Consider the following 27,137-nt stretch of genomic DNA (forward strand, 5'->3'; position numbering starts at 1 on the left):
CACAGCTTGTCTAGTCCCTGTAGAGAAGTAATGTGAATAGAATAAATAGAATAGGACTCTCTGGAGCAGATGAACATGAACCTATTGGCACCATGCCTAATACCAGGTGTGGGCTAGAGGGGTATAAAGCCCCCCAGCATTGAGCTGTGGAGCAGTGGAACTGTGTTCTCTGGAATGATGGTGCTCCATCCAGGATTTCTGAGATACGTTTGGGATACGAGATGGGGTTGAGGTGGTAATCATTCAACATCCTGACCTTACGAATGCTCCTGATTGCTGAATGCTATCAAATCCTCACAGCAGTGCTCCGAAATCTTGAGAAAGCCAACCCTGGGCAGTCATGTATATACTCCATTACTATATCTGTACTGTTTCAAAATAAGTATGACACCTTTTGTCTTTATCTACACCACTCTTTTCTCCTATTGCCACTAGAGGGAGTGTGAATGTGTGATGCTTCTGAACTGAAGCCATGTGTCCTTTTGGAGTAGCAGAACAAAAAAAAATATTTTCAGTGCTTTTTTATGTGCTTTTTGATCTCTGTGGCTTATAAGGAAAACATTTTCTTAAAAAGTACTGACAAGGACAAATTGGAATCATAATCCAGCTATAAATGCAGTCTGCCAGCATGGCTTGAATAAGCCCCACTCTTACCAACAAGAAGCTAGTCTCCTCAACACAGCATAGGCTGAGGTTAGCAGCCAGTGTTCCAGCCAAAGCTATACAGCCGCCTAATCTCTGTAGTGCCAAATTTTTTTTTTTTAAGTTCTGGATGAAATAGCAACTGTACGTCTGGCCACCTGTGGCTCTCACTGCTCTGCATTCCCATATGTGACAGGAGTAGAACCGCTCTCCAAACACATGCACATGCACGCACACTGCTCCAAACTCTTGCCTTGCTTTTGCGCTCCATCTTTCTTGCTCTCTTTCTAATAACTTACCCTCTTAATGGAGAACTTTCCACAACTAGAATCTCATTGAAAGCTTTCAAACTTCTGTATTTTCCACTTTAGCCTTTTTTTCTGTTGGAGTTCCATTGACTGGACTCAGAGGACATTCCTTGTGTTAGCGCTTCTGGACAAATAGCAGCATGGGGAGTTCAATGAATGAGCCTGTCCCTTACCGCCTTGTGCCCAGCACTTTAAACATCGTTAAATCTTTGCCACATTCCTGTCACGCACTTTTGTTATCCTAGCCACTCAACTGGTCATACATACAGACTATTGAAAGTCTTGTTATGCGTCCTCCTAAAATACTTTAGCCAGCACTCAAACGTACCTACGTACCACACAAAGCATGGAGTTAGGTGTCCAACACTGTAGTAACAGCTGAACAGACTGAACTGGCTCCTGGAAACCCTGCTACATTCTATGCTAATGAAGTAGGGCAGTTATAAAACACTTCATATTAGGTAGCACTGTAACCATTCCCAGTGCAGCCTGAAATTCCTCGCAAAGCTTAACAGATTAAGAGTAGCCCAGTATAAAAGAGTAGCCCATGTGTGTGATATGCGTGAGGATTGTGTTATGTTTTTAGAAGAGCTGTGGGTAGGATACACGGAAGGGAGCTTTCAGTCTTACAGTCTTAGTGTCCCGGCTGGCCCAAAGCCTTTCTTCGCCTCTGGTCTCTAAAGAAAATTCAGACTGATCTACACCAGACCTCTCATGCATTCCAGCACCTTATGGAAGGCTATGGTGGAGTTTGACATTTGCCTGCATTTGAAGAACGTTGGTTGGTGTTTCACTGTGCTTTCTAAGTGTGGCTGTGGTTGTGACGGTCTGTTTTATCTCTCGTTTCTTGCAGGTGTAACAGAACTGTGCCGTGATGACGTTATTCAAAGGCTCCAGGGATAGTATATATAGTCGATTTTGCAAGAAAGGAAGCTGGAGACTAAGGATGTTCCTGCTTATGCTTGTGGCTGTGGAAGTCTTAACAGTATCTGTCAATGCAGATGCAACGCCAGGCATCCTGGAGCTACAGTTGGATGAAGAACAGCCTGCAGGGACTATAGTGGGCGACATTAGTGCCGGATTACCGCAAGGCGAGACTGCCTCACTCTACTTCATCTCTGACCATGAAGGCACTGGTGTGGGGAGCGATCTCAACATCGATGAGACCACCGGCATCATCAAGACCGCTCGGCGTCTAGACCGGGAGGAGCGAGATCACTATAGCTTTATAGCCGTCACTATGACCGGACTTACAGTGGAGGTGTCCATCAGAGTGAATGATATCAATGATCATGCACCAGTCTTCCCCAAGAAGAAGGCTTCTCTGAAGATCCCGGAACAGACTGCAGTAGGGACCAAGTTTTCCCTGGAGCCAGCCACTGATGCAGACAAAGACCAGCTCACCACCCAGGGATATCTCATCAAAGAAGGCAATGTAGGCCAAGTATTCAGGCTGGAGACCAAAAGAGCAACAAACAAGGTTCTTTACCTGGATCTGGTAGTCAATGGTGTCCTAGACAGAGAGAAAAGGGGTTCTTACTCTTTGCTTCTGGAGGCCTTCGATGGGGGATCTCCTAAGAAAACTGGGCAGATGACTCTTGATGTGACCGTGCAGGATATAAACGACCATGCTCCTGTTTTTAATCAGAGCAGATACCATGCTATCATCTCCGAAAGCCTCCCACAGGGCAGTAATATCCTTCAAGTGTTTGCCTCAGATGCAGACGAAGGTGACAATGGCCTTGTGCTTTACGAGATCAACCGCCGGCAAAGCGACCCAGACAGGTACTTTGTCATTGATCCTAGGTCAGGGATTATCACGCTCAACAAGCCTTTGGACTATGAAGTAAGGAAGGTCCATGAGCTGGTAGTGCAGGCAAAAGACAATGCCAGCCACCCAGAGATCACGAATGCCTTCGTCACTATTCACGTTCGAGACTACAATGACAACCAGCCGACTATGACCATTATTTTTCTCAGTGAGGATGGATCTCCACGAATATCTGAGGGCGCCCAGCCTGGGCAGTACGTTGCCCGAATCTCAGTCTCAGACCCTGATTATGGCGAATATTCCAACGTCAACGTCTCCCTGGAAGGTGGGGATGGAAAGTTTGCCCTCACTACCAAGGACAGCATCATCTACCTCATCTATGTGGACCAGGTTCTGGATCGCGAAGAAAGAGACTCGTATGAGCTCCGTGTCATGGCGACGGACTCAGGCACCCCACCCCTGCGAGCTGAGTCGTCCTTCACAATCCAAGTGATGGATGTCAACGATAACCCTCCTCTGTTTGACCAACAGGCATACAAGCAAACTATTCCAGAGGTGGTTTATCCAGGTAGCTTTGTGCTACAAGTGACAGCACGAGACAAAGACCAAGGCCCCAATGGCGATGTTCTATACAGCATCTTACCTGACAAGGCCACGCATTCTGACTGGTTCACCATTGACCCTGTGACAGGGATCATCACTACAGCTACTCAGCTGGATTACGAGACATACCCAAACCCCAGTGTCAAGGTAGTAGCTACAGATGGAGGAAAGCCCCCCTTGTCCTCCACTGCCCTGGTGGAAATCAGCCTACAGGATATTAATGACAATGAGCCAGTCTTTGGGAGCAGCGTCTACAACGTGTCCATCAAGGAGAACACAGCTGCCGGGACCTGTTTCCTTGAGGTAGGGATCACAAAAGCGTGTTGGTGGAGTAGTGGTGTATATCCAGCATGATATTCCTTGGTAATCTGTTGTTTTATAGATAATAGCTAGTCATGCTGTGCCCACATGAGTTCTACATTTTTCAGTATCCCCAAACAACTGTACAATGGAGGGATTCAGTCACATTTTGGATTACACAGGATTTAAAGTAATTAGAGAAGGATGAGCCAACATTTTTACTCATTGAAGGGATTTGCAGACCTACTCTGTGCGTCTTTCACCTACTTGGATAGATAGCATTGTGGAAACAGACACCAATATTTAATTTTGCACATTATCTCTGAATGCAGACCAGCTAACAAAGTGTTGCTCGGCTTATATCAAATGATGCTCTCTACTGTTTTTTTAACATTGGCTTAAGACCAGTGCTATAAACTTAGCAACCGTGCATCGCTTTGGCATTGCCGTCTAGTTCTTTAAGTTTTTGTTGCCTCTCTGCAACAGAAATGAAAACTAGGGCATGTTTTCCTTTTATGTTTTTCCTCTTTTCTTGCAAAGAACCATGAACTTCGCAAGGCTGAAAAATCGTATGGTTCCAACAGAAGCATCTGTGCTAAAAACACCCTCCAGAAAAAATAGTTTAGATAAATACTGGAATTCCACTTTGTTGCAGGTTCATTTAACTTATATTTGGAGAGGGTGGCTGGTTAGTGATCAGAGGGCCTTGGAATGTGGGTTCCCTATAAGGGTAGGAATAGTCGGAGTGGAAATACAGATACACTAAAACCAGGATCTGAAAAGAACATAGAAAGTTCTGTCAGTTGTCACCTATTCTACACCTATTCTAAGCTATACCGCCTCATGCTTCAGGCCTTTGGTTCTTAGCTATAATGATACAACGTCAAGAAAGAAGTGGAAGAACTCTCGCTCTGCTCTTTCTGTGTAAAACTATTTCTTGCCGGTTATTATTAGTCGACTCCGTCTTTAGAACTCATTTCATGCCACGCGCCACCGCTGTTGGTTTTTCACTGTTCTAGAATGTGATTTTATTCGTCCCACCACATTCCCCAAAGCCCCGAAGGAACAAATCGGGACTCTCTGACAAGCCACAAGATGAGACTGTTCTAGCCATAGCGCCACTGTGCTCCACACATTGGCATGCATAGTGGCAAAACTGGCAGTAGTTCCACGTAGTGCCCACGATCCCCAGAGAGGCAGTTGCCGTTCTATGGTGGCTCTGCTCACACCAAGCCTGGCCTAGATATTTGATGGGTGTTTCTTCTATCCTTTTGTAAATTTTTAGAATTTTCCAATTCATGTTCTTTTCATCTCTGTCAAACAAGAAACTTGTCTCCATTTTTATGTTGAACTTTTTGACATAGTGTAATTCTGACAGCTGTTTTTTACATTGTGTGATAATGTCCTGATAAATGGACCAATAGAAATGCTCCAAAATGCTCCCAAATGACTTTCTTGTTGTCTGACAGCAACAATTTTCTTGAGACAGTCCATTTATTCCCTCTAAAGGGTTGTTCTGTGGGCTTTATCATGTATTATTTACATGTGAAAGAAAAGACTGCCCTGTATTTATTTTTCGGTTTCCCCCTCTTCTCCCGAGAGTGATTTCTCACAAAATATCGGCGTCTCCGGTTCTCAGTATGTTTTCCTGCGAGGTCCTGTGGATGTGGTAAGTTTAGTTTGATAACCAGACCCTATTCAGTGGAGGGCCGGTTATGGCGTGCTGAGCTGAGAATGACCCCTCTGTGTGCATGTGGTAGAGTTTCCTCCGCTCAGTCGAGTGTCTACTGCAGGGAGTTGGAGTTGAACTTACCGTTTTGGGTTCAGCTTCTCAGATAATGATTGAAGTTCAGGCTCTTGGCTGTGGAAGATGGTCCCAGGGTCAGGATGCTCAGCGTGGTTCCTTCGCTCTGTTTTGGCTTATCCTGAGGGGTCGGCTTCCTTTTTTCCTCATTCAATCATGTGCCTGTTAGCGTTAGTCGTGATGACTTAAGGGTCTGCTTTGGGTTCCAGACCATCATGTATGATCTCAAAACAAATGAGTGACAAATTACAGCAATTTCCAACTCTGTAGGCTAAAAAGAAACAAGCTTGACAGCATCTTTAGCATTTTTCAGGGTGTGTTTTGATTGCTTTCACATTGCAGGCAGGAGCGCTCGTGTTTATCAACTCTCTACCGAGCCGTAGAGGAATCTTTTTCCTGCGTGAGCCGTGCCTTGGCAGTCTTTCTCCCCGCTGATCTCAGATCTACTCACCGAAAGCTTGAAAACAAATCATACCGAGATCGCACGCTGGAGCTTGCTTATGTACGCTAGGCATTAGACACGGGGGTGTTTGGGAGGGCTCTGGGGTGATTTTATCAGTGCCTTCACTCAGCAGCCCTTTGCGATGCTGTGTGTTGTGTCTGCAACGGTGTGTATGTGTGCGTGCACATGCAGGTGCAGCAGTATGGAGTGCCGTTCCTCACATTAAACCGCAGTAAATTTCGGCCGTCTCTCCACCTGTCCCGGCAATCACGCGCTCCATGGTGTTGGGTAATATTTTTCCTGAATCCACATGGAAAGACTAATCGCGTTGAATAAATTCAGGGGTAGAACACATCTGGGCCCACGCTGGCAGGGGAAGCTACCTGGGGACAGTTTCCTGTAACATAAGACCAGGCCCCCGGTGGGGTCACGTTGAAATGTGCCCCGCCGGAAATACGAGCCAGACTGTGGCGACCTGCTCACACGGACCATAGCATGCAGGTCTGCGGAGCACAAACCCCTTTTTGTACCGGGTCTAGGAAAGGGTTGAATGGTTGTCCCGAAACAAGATGCGTGCACAGTTGCGTGCATGTTTCGGCTGGCAGGCATGGTATAGAATATTTTCTACAGAATTAATCATTGTAATATGTGCTCTGTTTGCTCCTCCGAATGATGTATGTGCACCCGCCATTCACTGGCACATAGACAGACTCTCAAAGATTGCACTCAGTAAACTCTATTCCCATGAAGCCAAAGCAGTTACTTGATTCAGTAAAAAACACTTCAGAAGCAAGGCCATTGGTTAGTGTTTACTTTGATTATTCACAATCCAAACATCTCAAATATTGGCAGATAGCTGGACCCTGTGGATCAGCGGTGGTGGTATGCCTCATTAAGTCGAATGCTCGCTACCATATGGCATGGAGATTTCTTCCCCTTCCCTTAATCTCTCTTGTTTTTCTAGTTTTTTTTCTTTTTCATTTCTGCAGTTCCCGTGTAATAGGCGGATACCCCCTAATTTGAAAAACTGATACATACAGTATCTGTATACAGGAGGTTCTTCCAGTGATGGTACATCAATCAATGGTGCATATATTGGAACCAAGATTGATAATCGTGCTTCGGCGTGAATATTCATGTCCGTGGTTAAAGCAGCTTGAAATCATAGGCCCCGGATATGAGTGAGCAGATTTCCCGGCCCTTTTGTATTTCTTTCCCAGCTTGATTGGTCGGAAGGATAAATAAAGCTTCCAGTGCGGAACACCTCCCACTTGCTCCATACGTACAGTGCATTTCCTGCGTTGCTGCAGTCCTAGTTCAAAGTCTCCTCTGATATTCTGAACAATAGTTGGACACTGATAAAAGAGAAAGTGAGGAAAAAGTTGCTTGCTCTTCGTTTTTCTGGACTCCCAGAGCTGACACCTGTCTATCTCTGTGAATACACTCCTATTTCCTCCTTTCATTTCTGTAGGATTTCTTGGAGAGAGGCCTTTTTGTTTTTTCTCTCCACGAGATTTTCCTTTGTCTTGTTCTCTGACTCATTTATCCTGTCCCTGTTCATTGTTTTTGCTTAGCGAGCTTTCCTCCATCCTCTGATATCTTGCGTTGCCTTGTTCCCACACTGTTTGCTGTTGCTCCCTTGTGTAGGGTTACATTGAGGCCACCTCATAAAGGAACATCTGGTGTATCTGTAGTATTCCTCATTGGCATTAGCACCAGAAGGTGCAATGGGTCATGGTGGTCCTCATGGTCACAATAATCAAATTTCATGACATACCGAGGCAGATTAGTATGAATTTGTGCGGTACTTTGGGTTCAGGGGGGGATATGGTAGAAGGATGGAAATATGAGCCAGCAGGTGGTCTATGCGTTTAGGGATGACAGGGCTTTGCGGCGATAACTTACCCACAGCTTTGGTCATCGTGATATTAGACAAAACACAGATAAAAAAAAGATGAAAAGCAGGACATTATCATGACAGCAGGTGGCTGATTCGGACATCTGCTCTTTATGAGAATGGGCTTACAGAAGATCCGGGACATGCTCTTAAGGGGTTGGTGTTGTAGTGTTAGCTGCGTCCCGACGGAGGACAGCCCTGTCAGTAAATTCCAGCGATTCATATGTCATTCCTTTGCAAGTCAAAGACTCCAGAGTAAAATCTCTCTTTACAAACTCAAAGACAAACATTGTCTGTCAGATGCAAAGCAAGACACCACGCTGAATGCACCTTGGTACATCAAGGAACTGTCATAATGCTACGCAAGGTGAGCACGTAGTCTGCTGAGCATCAAAAAGTGATTTCTGGCCCAGAAATCCGGATAGCCGGATAGATTTTTCCATGGTTGTGTCTCAGACTCGTTTCTTTCAATTTATTTACTTTCCAGAAGGTCAGGAAGAGTTCCCAGCATGCTGTTTGTTCATGTTTTGCGCTTGAGATTGTGACACAATGACAACGTGATGTACTGCTTTCTTCTCCTTCTTTTTTTCTTCTGGACGAAATTCTCCCGTGCAGAGTTGTCCAAGTTGGATCTTGAGGTGATAGAGCCCAAGTGGAGATGTGCTGGTCCTAATCCTGTTTGCTATTGCAGCTGCTTGTCTCTCGCCACACACTATCTTCTACATCAACATCTCAGAGGGAGCATGTGCCAAAACTGCTTATGCTAACACACAGACGCACAAATTCACACTGTCTGGCTGGACTATTCAAACTCATGCGGCCGTAGATTATAATCAACCGACTTCTTTTGACGTTACATAAACAAGCGTTGACCATGCTTTTTCCATTTCCATCTTCTCACCAGCCACAATGAGACGGCCTCAGCTTTTGTTAGTAAAGCGCTGAATGGCGCAGTTGGTCGGGATCAAACCTAGCCCAAATATTTTTGACTAGATCCACATTCAGACGCCGTTGTTTGGGACTGCTTCGGAATAGTTTGTGTACAGTGACAGGCTTTTTCGCCCAGACTGAAAAGGCTTGTTTTTTTGAGAGTGTGAGAGAGTGCAAGCATGGGGCAAACGGGCCTTTTCTTCAACAAACACCCCACCCTGCCCTTCCTCCAGGCCTGCCAGCCTCTCCAATCAAAATCTGCTGCCTGGCTCCAGTGCACAGCGGTGAAGAATGACCAGAACAGTGGGGCTGAACCCAGATAAAAAATGCATTAGTCCGAGGCGAGACAAAGAGCCAAAAAGAGTCGGAACTAAAAAGCTATTAGAGCTACACAAAGGGGCAAATCAGGAGAGGCGATGGGACAGGCTTTCCCTTTATTTCAATCTGTCCCTACCTGGCATGTGTCCACTCTTCACCCCTTCCTCCCCTCCCCCCTTCTGTCTCTTGTTTTTCATCACTCTCTGCACACTCTCTGCCTTCCTTTATTAATTGCTCTCTCTCACAGTTGTGATCGTCTAGTTTGCTAGACAACCAGGCCTGCTTGACTGCCCTCAGAGCTCAAGTATGTGGTACAGAGGATGAGGAAAACGAAGGAAAAAAGAAGCTAAACTCTAAACTCTGCTCATGCATACTTGTATATTAACCTTTAGTATCATTTTGGCAACAGTGGTGGTTCTAGTTCTTGTATGGCACCATGGGAGCATGGGCAACCCCCTTTTCAGCCCCTCCTCCACCCCACACTCGCCAAAAACAAAGACACCACACTACATTTACACTGACGGTGTTTCGCTGACTCTCTTATACAGAGCGACCTGCATCTGAATTAGGAGAATGTAGGGTCAGGAGTCTTGCCCAAGGACTTTTCCTTTCTGAAAAACATTACGGTCAGTATGGCTATTGAGCTGATTCAAAAGTTGGTTCTTCTAGAATTTAAAAATGGCAGCAAAGGTGGAAATGCAATGGTACCAGTCACAGTTGTTGAAGTCTGGTGTGCTAGGCTACGTAGTTATGCCGTAGATTCGACACAGAAGTCTAAACTGGCCTTTACGATACTGCATTAGTATTGTGTACAAGCTTTACAGGCCCTTCAGTGTGAAGATCTGAGGTCAGCCTACCCCAAGTCATGGTCTTTGTTTTTATTTTTTAACAAATCACGGGTGTCCAAAGCACAAAAACAAGAGAAATACACTGAAAACAGAGCACAGACTAACAAATAAAACGGGTGACCATAAATGCATTTGTGAAGGGATTGGGATATCGTTCACGCCAGACACATGAACACACACACACACAAGACTTGTCAGAACAATCAACGCCTGGCAACGATAACGATACTGATGACATCTGCACACACTAAGGAGAAGGTGTGAACTAACTAGATTTAGGACTCCCATTCCCATTAATTAACCTACGTGGTTTATTTCTGCAAAATAGCTGTAAAAAAGGAACAGTCTCATCAATTCTGGTATTGAATGAGAGTTTAGTAATAATATGTTTAATACAAGTAAAGAAAGGATTCCTATAAAATGACCTGCTTTCATTACTGCCTGCGATTCCTGCAGCTGCCTAGGTTTAACAACCTTTGCAGCTCTGTGACTCTGAAGGATGTGTCCAAGCATTACATCCACGCAATCTGAGAGTGGAAAGATGGCCGGCCGGTCTTCTCTCCTGCCTCCAAAATAAGCATCACTCTCTCTTACCAGTTCTTCTTCTAACATGCAGTGAGCCCTTTCCCATCGAAGAGCCCAGCTGAGTGAAATTTAATTACAAGGCTTCCACTGGCTGCAGACACACAGCCAGCAATAATAAGAGGTATATTGATTTAATGAACAGGTTGAAGAGTGCTTTATATTAAGGCATGTGCACGAGCAGACCTATGCTTGAGTTGGATTAGGCTCGCGACCGCACCGTGGTCCTGCTAATCTCTGCTGCTTTCGGCCTCTCCACCTCATGGTTACGGGCCGTAGTGTTTATTAGCTGAGTTGCACTTTTTTATAAAGTGCAAGAGCACACACGCAGACGGATGAGGGTGCTGGCTGAAAGGGAAGCTTTGCCTTCCTTGTTTTGTTTGTTTTTACACAAGGGGTCATATATTTATATTTCTAATACATCCTGACATTTCAAACCCAGGCGACCCACGGGAACCATGTTTTTATGGATGTGCACTGCAAAGCAACCCTAAGCAACCACCTGGGGTACCACAGCAACTACCTAGCAAACACCTGAATTACCACAGATATCACTTTGCATAACTATAGCAACACCATGACAAGCCAGGATACCATAGCAACCACCTAGCAACAGCATAGCAACCACCTACATCCAAAGGTTGACTGCAAGCTTTGATAAAATAACTCTATGGACAAAGGTATTGGGACACACCTCTTAATCATTGAATTCAGGTGTTGAATTCAGTCCCATTGCCATGCAATCAAGCACCTAGCCATAATTCCAGTTAGCAACCACTTAGCAGGAACGACCTGGGATACCATAGCATCTGCCTAGCAACACCATAGCAACCATATAGAAACACCATGGAAACCATCTGACAAAACAATTTTACCCTAGTTAATGACTACCCCATAATGACAGGAACATCTTAAGCTGCACAACCGTTTTCAACACTGTTCCAACACTATTCTGTCTCACTGTGTGATTTGGGCTTGTGTAATGCTGTTTGTCTGGATGTATGGTTTCTATGTAGCAACAGATTTTTTTTCTCATGGAAATGAATCCAGTGTGACAGTTTGTACACTCTTTTTATGTCAGAATAACACCAAACTATCAACATTGAGTACCACAGCAACCACTTGGCAGCACCCTAGCAACCACTTAGCAACCACTAAACAACCACCTGACGAAAACACTTTCAATTCACCCAATTAACCACGTAAAAACAGCCTAGCAACTACAGTAGTATATTTTGTGCACATTTTGTGCATAGTTTGTGTTTCCTGTCTGGAAATGCACTTTAGTTCTGTATCATATTGTTACATTAACCTACATTCAATACAATGAACAATTCAGAGCTAATTCTTTACAGGCAATTCTTTAAAAGTTATTTTTAAACCTAACTTTAAACCTTACCCTAACTTAAACCTCAGTAGAATAAAAGAAATGATTAGGCCTCATCAATTTAAGTGTTTAAATCTGTGTTTTACTCTGGTTTTTATACAAAGTCAGGACATTTTTGTCCAAAAAAACAAACAAACTCTCTCACACACACTCACACTTTTCCATAAATTGCGGTTGCCCTAACCCTTCCCTGTCTGCACCAGACTGTCAGGCACCCAGAGTATTCCTCCCATGCCCTGTCCAGCATACTCAGTAATCCCATCCTCTCCCTGGTGGTCTGTTTCCTGACCTCCATCCTTCCAGAACACACACACACACACCAGCACACCGCAAACAGTCTGCCAACTCCCGGCCAGCATGAAACCCTCAATGCCATCCTAGACACATCTCCATCGTTCTGGCCCTTAACAGAAACACCCACCATCTCTCGGTCTACCCAACGTGCAGCTGATGCGAGGCGGTAAGTATGTTGCGTTCGTTTTATAATTAAGAGTCTGTGCATTAGTTTGAGGTTTCTGTGTGACGGGAAGAAGGCCTTACTGCTTTTTTCCAAACCTCATGCTGAGTTGATTCATAGCCGTTTGGCCCAGTTTAGGTAAACTTGTTTGAGTTGGCATCTCAGTGCAGCTGTGTAAGATTTCGTTCTCTAAGACAGCTTCTGCCTAGAGAACACCAGAGCGAAGCTAAAAACTCCTCAGTAGTCGTATTTCAGAGCTGCGTTTCTGTTATTTACAACCAGCATTCAGAGCAGATGCTCAATGACAGTTGGTTTGCATTTTAAGGAATTTGACCATCCTGTGAATAAATCGATCCTTTGAGCAGGTTCTTGTCAGTAACTGAGTTGCATGGTGTTCACAGCTGCAACTGAATTAAAAAAAAAGGCAAATGGCAACAAAAATGTGTTTAAAAAACTTGCACACTATACAGACAAAAGTATTGGGACACACCTCTTAATCATTGAATTCAGGGGTGTAATGCAGTCCTGTTGCCATAAAATCAAGCACCTAGCCATGCAGTCTGTCTTTACGACCATTGGTGAAAGAATGGGTCATTCTAGAGAGCTCACTGAATTCCAGTGTACTACTGAAATAGGGTGCCACTGTTGCAACAACTCAGATATTCTAGATATTCCACCTCTCAAGTGGTATTATTATTATTATTATTAGGAGCACAGCAACTCAGACCATGTAAAGTTACCCATGCCCGCAAGCTGCGAAGGGGCGACTTACTCCAAACTAATGCCTATGGATTTAAAATGTAGGTGTAATGTGTAGATGTCCCAATACTTTTGTCCATAGTGTTTCACAAAAAGGACTATGAGTTTGCGGTAATCAATAAAGGGGCAAAAACTTTTCTCAAGTTTAGCATTGGCCAGTATTTTCTGTTTGTCAGTGGGACTCACACTTCTGTAGACTTTCTGTCACTTCATGAATCCTCTCTGGTGGTAGTGAGTGCTACCACTACTAATCTTGCTGTCATTGAGGAGGAGATGTTATGTTAATTTGGGAAGCTCTTCTTTATCAGTGTATAACAGATATGAGGTACATGAACGTTTCTGTTCTTCACTAAACCCTATCAGTAGGCCCAGCCTTTCATCAGCAGACCTGTCTATACATAAAAGATTGCAGTGCTTATTTCCTACTGAAGGAGAGCCAAGAAGAACTCATCAGCAGACCTTGTCCATACACAATGCAGTAACCTGGAGGGAATGAAAGATTGCAGTGCCTCTTTCCTGCTGAAGGAGAGCCAAGAAGAACCTTATTCGGCCTCTGATATTTGGATCTTCTAAGGACCTGAGCTAGATTTAAAGTTGAGGAGTACACAAGGTACACAGCAAGAACAAGACATGCCTCTCAAATGGTAGTTATCACTTACGTCTCAGGGTCCTACAAGCTCTTCGCAGTCTGTCTCCTCTCAGTGCAACATGACCCTGTATGTTTCATTTTCCCTGTACTGGCCTGGCCTTCTTTTATCCCTCATATATTTTCGAGCAGGAATGAAAGGTCTTAATGGATCTAAAATCCATGATCTGAAATACTTCATATTCCAGATCCTCGAAAATGGGCTCGGTGACCTTAGTGTCTCTGTTGGGCTGATCAAATGAGAGACTGATGCTGGACAACATTCAAAAGAGGAGAAGAGAAGATTCCAGTAGCTTGGATTTGGATTCATTGTACTCTGGCCCAGTGCCTGGCATCACTCACTGCCGGCCTGGAAAAAGAAAAGAGATGTTTCATGAATTCTCATGATTTGCCTTCAGATGGAATTGTTTGTCCCTGATTCTTAGACTGCCTCCCACAGTTTGCTGTTCCAAGCCTTTGGCAGGTTTTACTGTAGTCTTTAGTACCTTTGCTGTGCCGCAGAAGTTATGTATATTCTCAATGGCCTACTGTATAGCATCGTTCCAGTCTGCCCCCACCCAAAAAGGCACCAAGATTTGTGTGTTAGCGTTCTTACATATTCAGCAAACTGCCAATTGTCTGTATTCGTAAAGCATCTTAGCGTAGGAGTTCTGATTTACGACCAAGGTTGCTTTTTAAAATGTAAGGACGATGATCAGTAGGCACAATGGGATTTAAAGACCCTGTTCTCAATGAACACCAACGCCCCTGGTCTGTTATTCTGTTCTGGAGTTTAGAGGCCACAAAGCAGGCTCTGCTCCTAGTCCAAGAATCCAAAGTAAGGTGCCAAGATTATACCTTCACCTTCGTCGTTCTGATGCTGGCCTCCTACACATGCAAGTTGTAATAAATTGCTGGACAATTCCTCTGGGCTTTGGCGTAGTTGTTTCATCAGGTTCTCCTCCTACCCCTGGGCCCGTACTCTTGGTGAGTTCTTGCTGTGGAATGCCGGGCTTGTTGTGCCCATATGGTCAAGGCGGATGTGCAGGGACTCCCTGATTGCAGTGTGGACGACCAGACCGGATCTGCAGCCCTCTACGAGCGAGAGGCCGCTGCTATTGCGTTGAGGCCGCTGCACACCTGATGAGCTGGAAATGCCTTTTCCTTTTTCACTAATAAACCTTTGGTGCTTATCTGTGAAATAGTCTTCAAACGCTGGACAGATGTGTCGGCGTTGATCAAACGGACCATGTGTCCGATTAGATCTCTGGCCTTTTGACTGCCTTTTGAGTTTGATGGTGACTGGAACGCTTACAAAAGAGTATAGCAGCCAGACCTGTTGGGTAATACCCAATGAATCAGTTCACATACTGTTGACGTTCAACTACCAAGACAACGCTCTTGAGATTTTATATAGGCCTACTACAAAATAGTTGCCCTCATGTAACCCATGCAACCATGTGTGTGATGCAGACCTTTACGTCATGAGTTTTGTTTTAAGAGTTCATTGCTGCTGTTGGGGAGCAAAAGCGGTGGGAGACATTATATGGCACACTTGTTAAACACAAGCCTTTTTTACGAGAAGCCATTGACCTTTGGTGCCTCTCGTTGTTTACAGTTGAAGCCACACAAACTGACATGGCATGCACAAGAGCATAGTACATGCAGACCATAAGCTGCCCTTTTTATTGTGGGAACTTTTAATGATGAATGAACCAGTAGAAATGACCTAACATTACTTATAGAAGCATCTCTTTACATTAACATACATAACATTAAAAACTTCTTATACATTAGACTGTTTATAGCCATGATGGTGCATTACAACAAGTTTCTAGGGGTGCACAATCGGACTGACCAATGTTTGCACCCAGCATTGCCAGTTGATGCATTAAAGAGCATATTATGTTATTTAGAGTTTGGTTTTCGTTAATACAAAGTACTAAAATATGTGCTTTTGAGTTTATGCTTTATTTAGCCCACACAATTTAAGCTTTTGACCGGCTAATAAGGTGTTAGCCCTATCATCTGGAGATCTGAAGTTTAACGTTAGCGGCAGCTCAAAAAGATGTACTGGTGCTTCATGAGTCATATCTTCGTTTTTTTTCCCAGTACTGGTGGATTTGGGAAGCCCTAGATAGTAGGAGGCAGTTAGACATTACTAATTTGGGGAAAAAGCTGAGCAAAAGAAGGGGGGGGGGCTAATAGAAATCAGCCAATTTGCTTCTTAAGAAAGGAAAATTCTGAAAAAGTCACGGTCCATTTTTTCCAGCTCTATTTTTTTGCGATAAATATTTAAACACATGTTTGTAGGCTATGGAAATGTAAATGGTTGGAAATAAGTTGGGTAGTGTGTGTGTCGAACAGCTCCAGGGGCCTGAGGTTGTGGGTTCGATCCTCGCTCCACTATCTGTCAGCGAGGAGCTTGGTGTGTTCTCCCCTATGTCCATGTTGGTTACCTCTGGATACTCTGGTTTCCTTCCATCTCCCAGAAATACACATGGTAGGTGAGTTGGCTATGCTAAATTGCCCCTAGGTGTGAGTGAATAGGCTACTTCTATCACTTGCGGTTCAATTTGCCCAGAAAGTCAGTGCAAGCCTAGCTATTAAGAATATGAAAGTGGGAGAGACACAAAGAGAGATAGGAGGGGTGAGAGAGAGTGAGATGTAGACCAAGAGACAAAGACGGAAAAATGGAGGGAGAGAGGGAGAGAGAGAGAGAGAGAGAGAGAGAGAGAGAGAGAGAGACGTCTGCCTGTGGTGCGATGCATCAGCGGTGAATGGTGCCGGTTGTGGTTGCCATGGTTACTGTGACTGTGGTCGGGAGAAAAGGAGGGACTGTGTGTTGCTGCACGTGTGTGAGAGTGTGTTCTCACTAAGCTTTGTGCTTAGGTGCAGTAATTTGTCCTCTGCTGCCGGCCTGTCCGGAATGCTCCCTTTTTAGACTGCATCATATTTTAGGTGAGTTTGCAGGCGTGTTTGTCTGCTTTCTGTCTGACCAGTCTGTTCTCAAGGACGTGATAACTGGGCTAATGAACTGCAAGGGCAAGTCTCTTGGCTTGCAATGCTAATACATCCCCCACCCGCCTCACATACACACACACACACACACACACACACACACACACTCACCAATTGCTCTGTAATAGAAAAAAAACAGACCACTCCCTGTTTCCTCACACGGTTGTACCTCCATCTCACAAACCCACACATGTACACACACACACACACACACACACACACACACACACACACACACACACACACACACACACACAAACATGTGGTTATCAGGCCACCACAGCCAGAGCATAATGGAAATGGACAAGCAATGGGTGCAGAATGCTGTGCTGCTATCTGACTGTAAAAAAAAAACCACACGTGTGCTTTCAATCTGAAATCTCCTCTTGGTCAGAACAAAGAGCCGTCCCTTCCTCTACAGCCCCACCACAGCCACTGTCCGTCGCCACGGCAGCTCTGTCACTGTGCTCCTCTCCCTTGGGATTGGTTTCTGGTAGAACAAAGGACAGTGTTTAGATGTTTAGACGTACAGGAGAGTTTCACTGATGTAATAACACCTCGTACTCTAGAAATGCTAATCTTACAGAACAAGGAAAATATGAATGTTAATGTACATTAAAGGTCACATACCTATGTGTCCTTTTTTTTTTTTTTTATATATTTTGCATTATTCCTCATTTCCCAGCTTATCTTTATCCCTAAATATGACTATTCTAATGTAGGCAGTTTATTTAAAGTGCGCACATCCTTTTATTTTGCTCACATTTCAATATTACAACAGTGTGGCTTTATTTACCATAAACGATCATAATATGTAATTATGACCATTTCCAACCTCTGTGTATCCCTTAGAATTAAGCAGGCTGGTCAAAAAAGACCAGAGCTGTGTCCGAAACTGTGCCCTATTTACTATATAGTATAGAATTTTCAATGCACTGTAGCTAATAGTCACACAATGCATGGTAATGCATAGTGTACAAATTATGTAAACTTGCGGACATGGAATACCCATAATCCATCACGTTTTTGGCTTAAAGATACGATTGCAGCTTCTTCGAGGAAGACCAACCTTCAGATTATTTATGCGACGCCATCTGCTGTCGACGTGTTCGAAATCGCTCACTACCTCGCCGAGTTCTGTTCCCTATGATGGTGATCTATATGCAGGGGCTAGTGAGTAGGGCACATTGAATCTTCAAAGCGAACAACGCGATGAATTATGGGTATTCCATGTCTGCTAGTGTACATAATTTGTACACTATGCATTACCATGCATTGTTAGCTACAGTGCACTGACAATTCTATAAACTATATAGTGAATAGGCCACAGTTCGGACACAGCTCAGGGCTTGGACAGCAGGAGTTTCCTCCCTGCAAACCATGAAAATCAACGTGGTGTGGTCTCTTTCTGATGCTACACTCTAAAAAGTAAAGGTGCTACACAAGGTTCTTTGAGCGATGCCATAAAAGAACCACTTTAGGTTCTATAAAGTAGCATTTTCGTAATGGGGAATGTGCCCTTCACATTGAGAAAGAGAAAGTTCTTGAGGCCTTTTAGAGGTTCTTAACACTCACACTCATCTCTATGACAGACATGGTTCTTCGTATGGCATCCCCTTTATTTTTAGAGTGTAGATGCTTTACTTTGAATATCAGCTGTGGCAGGTGTGTACCTGTAGGTCCCCTACTGACATTTTACACATCTTGTGGTCTGTTCTTGGGCTGAAGGAACTTGCTAGGACGGCCTGACCTGGTCATGTTGGCAGTTGGTTCACTTGTAACTTGTGACAGTGAAACGGCTTGTTTCTAATTGCTCTGAGATCTTTCTAAATCCCTTCCCAGACTCGTGTGCATCTACAGCCTTCTTTCTGAAGGCCCCAGAGAGCTCTTTTGTGTTCATTGTTTGCAGTGGTGTGTGATGCAGAGACTATTGGACAGTACTGAGTGTAGCAACAACTAGATTAGCAGAATCATGGACAGTTTTCAAATGCTTTAAATATTCAATTTGAACATTTTTCCACTCCTGGTGTGTGTGGTTGTGTGTGTTTCTCACTATGTGTGTGTGTATATGTGTGTGTGTGTGTAGTTTACCGCAAGTATTTGTCTTTGTCATATAAGGGCAAGCAGTGTCATGTTATTGTAAGTTGGTAGAGGAGTAGAGGTCAGACAGCCCCTTATTACACATACCGTCCCCGACAACCACCACTACCACCTCCACCTCATAAAAACATACATACACACACACATATTATTTGAAACAGACGAGGACAGGAATTTTTAAGAAGCCCCTTACCCTTCCCCCACCAGTCGAATACAATGGGGGATGAGCGCCATTACGTTATACACCAGTGTTCATGCGTGGGGATGTGCACTGGGTTGCACGTGGGTGTGTGTGTGTGTGTGTGTGTGTGTACTTATGTTTGTGTGAAGCACTGTGTATTTTTTACTATTTTCTCAGTGAGACAAATAGTTTGACCAAAATGCTAGCGTGGCTAATAGGGAGTGAAACCCATTAGCCTCCCATTTGCATGGTGTGGCCTGATCAGATGATTGGAACAAACTGTAGAGTCACTCGCTATCTTCAAAGCAGACCCACCCCTTTTTAAGAGTACGAGGTGTAGTGTCGAGTACTGTGGTCTCCATACTGACTTTTGTATTTAGTAGCATAGATGCTGTCCTAAACTATCTAAGGGTATTTTCTGAGTGAACACTGAAGCACTTTTGTAAGTCACTCTGAATAAGAGCCTCTGCTAAATGCCTTAAATGTAATGTAAATGTAAATGAGCTTTCAGTACCTTGGGAAAGTCATGTAGTGCTGCCCTCAAAGCACAAAGAAACGTGATTCGGTTACAGATAGCTTACCTACAACTGCCCTCCAAGACATCATGATCATTAAGGCATCAAGGCAGCTACCTTCATTTCCTACACAGTAGGCAAGACAGCAGTTTTGAGCCTACATTTTTACTGTAGTATCAATACTGGATTCTTAAAATATGAGTATCTGATCTTAGATTTAAACAGATTGTTGTCTTTGCCTTGTATTTCTCTGGGGTTGCGGCACAGGAGCACGATCATGACTGAGACACTGATGAAAACAGATTTGCTTTCAGTGACATTTCATTCACATTCCTCACATTCTCTCTGATGACCTGGAGCATTGGTTAGGGAGTCAGAAGCCAGAAGAAAGGCCAAGATGAAAGCCACAGCCAGAAGCTCTGAGTAGTCGCAAGTGATAAAGCTTTATGCCACATGATATCAGTGTTAGTGACGGGTGTCCACACAACGGAGAAGCTGTCGACCTCTAAACAGTTATGAAGTGAAAAGAAAAGGTCAATTTCTCCTCTTAATTTCTCTGCCTTTAAAAGCACTTAGGCACACTGCCGGATTTGGCCTACAGTACAGTTCCTTGCTGTTTTTTCAGGCCATCCATCATAGACCCACTTCCAAACACAAACTGCACCCCCCAACACACACACACACACACACCAACCCCACTGTTTAGGAACCCTAATGCATTCTGTCCTTTCCAAGGTCAGATGAAAAGGCCTTTGCAGTGGGACTGTGGGAAGGCTCATATTCTGCCGGCGCGGAACCTAGTGGAATAAGCTGCTTCTTCTTTGAGGCCCAAACCATGGGCTGTATTTGCTCCATTATTAACTAATGAAGCACTGACACTTATCCTGCTGCTATTTGGAAAAATCGCTTTTAAGCCCAGACTGGCGGAACGCTATGACCTGAAAAAAAATAAAAAACACGAAATACCAGACTGGTTTCAAAGCCCCACGGCATGACTTTTATTGGAAAAGTTTGGACTGTAAATTGATAATGATTTTCTTTTTGATTAGGCCTTACAGAGAGCACATAGGGCGTTGGTTTTAAGGGTTGCTATAAAAGAAGCTCAACAGCTTGTGACAGAAGAAATGAGTAATGATTCTTGCTCAGTTTACACAGTAAACCAGAAACAAACTGGATTAGGCCTATTTAATATTTGTTTGGGGTAACAGCATATACCCCTTTCTCTCTCTCACACTCCTGCTCTCTCTCTCTCTCTCTGTCTCTCATTCTTTGTCCATTATTTATACGATGCTTTATTGTTTATCATCTCTATGATATATAATTTTATATAACACCAAAGATATATATATATATATATATATATATATATATATATATATATATATATATATATATATACATATACATATACATATATATATATATATATGCAGCATAGTTATTGTGGCATCAGTAGATAGTCTTCATCTCTTTTGCTCTCTCTCGCTTCTCTCTTCTCTCGAGTCGCGAGCTGTAGATCTCGTGGGATTGGGACATGTCTGACTGCTGGAGCGTAGTGTCTGGGTTAATATGCGCACCGTCCGCCAACCAGATAAACGTGTTGGGGTGGGGGGTGGGCGAGAAAACGCAGGGAAAAAAAAAAGTGCCATTAGCTAGGTTCGGCAACTAGGTAACCATGGTAACCAGTCCCCAGTGGGCAACAGTTTTAGAGGAAGTGCGGTAGGAGAATAGGACAAAGGCAGTGAGGGAAATGGGGCTAGGAGTAAATTGAAGCTCCACTGGTACGTAGAATCACGCACTCATCTCTCAGCATGTCTGCTCGGAGAAGGGAACCCTTTATGGTTCCACTGTTTCTGTGGCAGGAGTTACCTGTAGGGCCCGTGGTGGCATTTTAGGGTTGTTGGAGACTTCTTAACGCATCTTGCGGTCTGATGTTGGGTTAAGAAAAAGGTTTTCATGGGGTGTCCTGAATTTTTGGAGTTCTGTTTTTTTCATATAGGCAATATGTATAGTATGGAGTTCTATATATGTAAATATATGAACAATATAGTAATATATGTTCAGTGCATGACTTTATATGTGTGTTCACCTACGCTATGTCTGTATTTAGGCATCTCACACACAACAAACTATGCATCACATGCGATATCTCTCCACATCTTTCCACATGTGAAAAGCAGTCCAGCTGCTGGTGTGATCATCATTCTGTGTGAAGTTAGCACACTGCTTATAACGGCTCAGGAAACAAGGCTTCTACCAGCCCTCCTCTGGGGTTCTGCCTATGGTTTAATCAAAATGTGAGTGTGTATGGACACGGCTCTTTAGACAAACGAAATGAACCCATAAACCCATTTTTATTTACCTCAAAGGAAATTGGTCCTAATCCTCGGCAGCCTGATTTTTTTCCCCACTGTTGGGAATCGGCAGAAGGCTCGATGTGCTGCCGCCACGCAGATGCTAACTATTACACTGAGTCTGAGCAAAAGCTAATAAGGTACAAAACTGAGCAATGAACAAAAAGAAAAACAAGCTGGATGGTATGCAGACACACAAGCAAGTGGCAGGACAGGACCCCTCCTGGCTCCAAGAGGGACAGTGTGTGTGCCGTTTCTTTTTTCTTATTTTCCATAATCAGAGAAACTGAGCTGTCAGTCATCAGCTGAGCCAAACTACACAGTCCTCTCAAACCCGAAGCCCCTGCCGGAGCACTAATGTGCTCTTATACAAAAAAAAAAAAAAGCATGCTGCTCTGCAGTGATAGTGATCAAATGAGCAAAGTGCAGAAATTCTAGCCTGATTTTATTTTAGCCCCCAACCCAATTACAGAGCATGAGCTGCATGTTGTGGGTGACAAGAAAGCCGCTCACCACTGAAAGAGCTGTTGCATTACGCCTGATGTTTTTGCTTTATGTTCAGCCATAGGCCTGTGACTGGCTAGGGTTAGCTGCGTTACCATGGTAACAGCCTCCAGTGACAGCTGAAACTCATTTACCTCTACTGATCGCATTTTATGCAAATCATGGCAAAAACACAAGCATTCCCACACACGAACGTAAATGAGGACATCAGCACTTACCATTACCAGTACCATAGTTCTTCTACCTAGCAGGTGAGACGGTAATAAATGCCTGTACGAAAAAGCTAGGTTTCGAACATAAGACTAAACAGCATCAAAGCTCAGGAGAAACAGTAGAGTTAAAGCATCTCTCAGTGCTAATACATCAGGTGAGATGACCTCAGGCAGAATAACTTGAGGAAAGAAGCTAAGCTAAGTGACCTCAGACAATCATTCGCAATTCTGTTTGTTATTAATAGAAATATTACAGTTTTGTCCGCAAGTTAATGATAATATGATGACAATGTACATTAAAAATAACTTGCAGAAGTGTCTGGATATTACACTGAGGTAGCCTTAACTTACATGCTATCACTGCTTGCTTCCATGACTGCTTTAGTGCCAGGGACAATTTCTAAATTACCTAGAAAAAAATATTTTTTATCTAATATTCTTTTATTCTTTCCTTACTGAGCAGTAATCGGCTATGCCCAGCCCAATACATTTAACCCCTTAAGCAGCCTTAAGGGTGCTATTACATTCTACAACTTCTATTACCAAAAAACAGCCCCACCAGTTTGTACAGAAGTCCCGGCAGTTACTGAATAATACACCTTAGTGTCTAACAAGCCTTTCTGAGTAAAGAGGGTTAACACTATGTTGCAAAACTTTTTAAAAATTGTACAAGAGAGGCCAGAGCACCAAAGCACTACACCATGCATCAAGCCACGTCCATGTAATAGGCTCCTGTTTGATAAACTGATTCTTCAAGACGTTATTCTCTCAGTTTTACAGCCAACCCCGCTGCTAAATTTGTCTCTCTTATTAGTTAAGGTCACATTCTCCCTGCACTTTCCCGGGCATATCTCAGTGTTCCACTCTTGCAGACATCAAGCATTCTGGCAGTCTTCGTTAACATAACACACTCTGCATGTAAATGAATCTGGCTGCTAGGTTTGTTGAGTGTTCAGGGATTTCTTATTTGGACGGCACTGCTCGCTGGCACCAGGTGAAACAAAGACGGCTGGCAAAAAGTCTTGGCAAAAATGTCACTGAAGGAGACCTGCAAGAGAAGTTTACACACAAGCGCAGTGTGGCTTTCATACTTATCGTTCCTTAAGAGAGATATGGCAGCTTTTGCATTAATGCAGGAAGGCCAAACAGTGCAGTCTAGATGGCGGGTGGTTGTAATCTGTAATCTCTGACGTTCTGTGATGAAATTGCAGCTCGTAGCAGAAATATAGCTTGAATGTTGTAGATAACACAGCGAGAAGGTGATATTGGCTGATTATAGCTTGGTGTTTGGTGGCCTGTAGTGTCAGATGGGGACCTGAGGCTTCATGCTTTGGATGTAAATTACATCATCTGTTAAGGAATCACTTCCTTCCTGCGGAGATCGCAGCGCAGGAAGCTAGCGCTTCGTGCTGATTAGAGATAGGGAGGGTGAACTGTGCGCCGCTGCTGCGATTCTTATCAGTAATCAAAAATAGAGCATTCCTATCTAGAACGCACAATGTGGTCCCTCACACAATACAAAGAAACTGGGGAATGGGGTGAAAAAAGAGACAGTAGACTCTCCATCTGGAGTAGGTTATAAGGGGATATTTTCATAAGTGCTTGAATATTTTTTTTTATTATCCAGAGTTGTTTTTTTTCATTCTGTCCCCAAAACAGCAATCTGAGATCTACTTTGTAGGGGTGCTATGATCCACAATTTGTACAATACAATACAGTAGTGTCGCAATCAGATTTTTGAGAAAGCAGAAATGAGTGCCTGAAATTGTGCCACTAGCCACTAGACAGTACAATGCAATTTAATAAGACGTGCTGTGATACAGTTTAACACAGTATAACACTTCCCACCCACTAGTAATATCCCATACTATTACACGCCATGCCACCAGGATGGGAGGGTGATCTAAAAGGCAGGGCCTCTGTTGATGACTGCGCAAGAGGAAGGACAAGGGGTCATAGTAAGGTATAAAAACATCCATCATAAAAGGTTGAGGTGGAAATTGATATGATAGAGGAGAGAAAGGAGAAGCTCCGTCGTTATACAGCAGATTTCTGAGGTGGTTTTAAGCCACAGAATTGTTCACAGCTATTAGGGCTGTACCGAACTCACACGATTTGGCCGTTCAAATATTCTTGAGCATTTATAAATCAGTAAAAGAGATGCTGCCTATGATGAAAGATCGCAGAGTATTTTAATTACTGACATATAATGTCGAGCTGCCATATGAATTTGTGGGAAATTGAGACAGCAGCATGTATTTATGTTTAAAATGAGCTGTTAAGGCCTATTTTATTCTTTATTTTAGTTTAAACATTAAAATAAGTGCAACAGGATCAGTGTAATTCTTTATTTCTCTTTAAATATATAAAACTTAAATTAACAAACTAAACCAAACTAAATTGACAAAAATCAAATTAGAATTATTTTTTAGGAAGGCCTGACAGAAATTGGTGACTGTATTTATCATTAGATCTAAATAAATCTTAGATATAAATGAATAAATAATTAAACTGAACACTTGTGATTCTAAAAAAATGAAGATGAAAAAGCTAGTGTTTGTCTTTAGTCTATTTTTTCCGAAAAAATAATCCTAATAGGTCCAAAATGAAATATTGGCTTAAACCAGCCGAGATAAATAGAGAATGGCCACCTATAGCATCTTAACCGTTTCCAGTGGTTCGCTGTGTTCGATGTTAGATTAGATTAACACTGAAAAACACTGGTGAATATCAGTAAAGTTGAAGGAGACCCAATGAGGCCTTCTGATTTGCTTTTAGAGGTAAACCTTTGCTAAACCTGTCATAATTTGTACCTTAAATTAAATAAGAAAATGAAATATAAAATGAACCCCTTTCCCTCACTGCATTACTTGATTGCCTCAGCGTAGGTGATCATTATCGGTATCTATTAGTTAATAGAATAGGCTTAATCTTGTACTATCTTTCACCACAGGCCCCTGAACCCTTTAAAAGGGCCTTTGTATCGGTGCACAGCTCATGAATAGATGGCGTATAGACGGTCCATGGGCGGCCTCTGGAAATGGCAGACAGGAGGTTTAAACTGCTGAAGTGGTTGAACAAGTGGGGAGGATATAAAGAGCAAAGTCAGGCCACTGAGAGCAAAGGAACTGCTTTCCAGGAGCACTGTGGACCTGCTACTGAGAGGAAATCCTGTCACTGTCTGCTGTAGTCAGAATTCATTGCCGGTGCGGATCATGGATCTTCCTTGCTCCCAGTTGGAAATATAAACGTGACAAGGCAGCAATTTGGATCTGTGTTGCATTATTGCACACACTGTATTCTCTCTCTTTTTCACATCTTCTCTATCTTCTCTATATATATGTTCACTGAATTTGAACTTGAACTTGAAATTGAATGTTTATTTTATAGCTAACCTGGAATTACCGACTTTGATCACATGTAACACCAATTAACCTACATTGAAAGCTAAGTATGGGCTCATCATTCTTACAGTAAATGGGCTCTTCCTTCTTAAAGTCTATGGGCTCTCCCTTATTAAAGACTATGGACTCTTCCTTCTTATAAACTATGTGCACTTCATTCTTATAGACTATGTGCTCTCCCATCTTATAGACTGTGGGCTCTTCTTTCTTATAGACTATGTGCTCCTCCTTCTTATAGATAATGTGCTCTTCCTTCTTATAGTTTATGAGTCCTTGCTTCATATATAGTATGGGCTATTCCTTCTTATAGTCTATGGATCCTTGCTTTATATAGATTATGGGCTCTTTCTTCTTGTAGACTATGGGTGTCTGGATTCCTGTTTGGTGATTTTGTCTAATTCCTCCTTCACTTTATTAACTGTATTACTGTTTGCTATGCAGCTGTCTCAAATGTTTGGTTAATAGTCTCTCTTATTGAGATGAATTGCTATTATATTGGTGAAGGCTAAGCACAATTACACTGCTAAGACCAAACAGAAGAATCTACCCTGTCCATCCCAAACTGTGTCTGCCCACAGTTCCCCTAATCATCTCTAAGGATCAGATGGATCCATGTGTGAAGAGACACAGACTGTCTCCAGCTGCTCCACTGCTCAGCCCCACAGCTCGTCTCTTCTGTACACAGTCTTCTTCCTTCTTTTTCACAGCTTAAATAAGCCAGGGCCTACAGGGCCATTCATGTTGTTTTTGACTTCTGAGAAAGCTCTTTGATGTCACTGGCATACCTCTGTGATTCATTTTGGCTAAATCTTTTCAATTTTCTGCCTAGCTATTCTCCTTTAAACGTCCCTTTCGCAGAACCGCATAACTCCTCCCAAGGGAGGACTGGTGTAAGACAAACACACGCCCACCCCCCTCCGGGACACATATATGCACACACTGCTTAACCCCCCTCAGTCGCACATGATGACACATAGACCCGCAACTGAACAGCTGAGGTCTATCATTGTCACTTGGGTTCCATTATCCTAATTTCTTAACCGTCACTCCGTCCTCGAGTGGTCCAAGCTGCACGCCTGTCGCAGTCCTGTCTGTCAGGGACATTCCAGACTTGGTGACTGTTATGTGTAAATACTGATGCCTTTGTCTTAACGACTTTGAAGATCTCCACTG

The 27,137-nt window shown here is 43.3% G+C and overlaps 1 protein-coding gene across 1 annotated transcript in view; it reads left to right on the plus strand.

The window, feature by feature from the left end:
* Window positions 1-27,137, plus strand: part of dchs1b (dachsous cadherin-related 1b) — a 126,426-nt gene that overhangs the window by 11,826 nt on the left and 87,463 nt on the right. Inside the window, exon 2 of the mRNA XM_072658555.1 lies at window positions 1,804-3,627. Coding sequence (XP_072514656.1) covers window positions 1,825-3,627 — 1,803 coding nt within the window. The 5' untranslated portion in view covers window positions 1,804-1,824. The remainder of the gene's footprint in view (window positions 1-1,803; window positions 3,628-27,137) is intronic.

This window comes from Salminus brasiliensis, chromosome 16 (genome assembly GCF_030463535.1).
Source record: "Salminus brasiliensis chromosome 16, fSalBra1.hap2, whole genome shotgun sequence".
Lineage (NCBI taxonomy): Eukaryota > Metazoa > Chordata > Actinopteri > Characiformes > Bryconidae > Salminus > Salminus brasiliensis.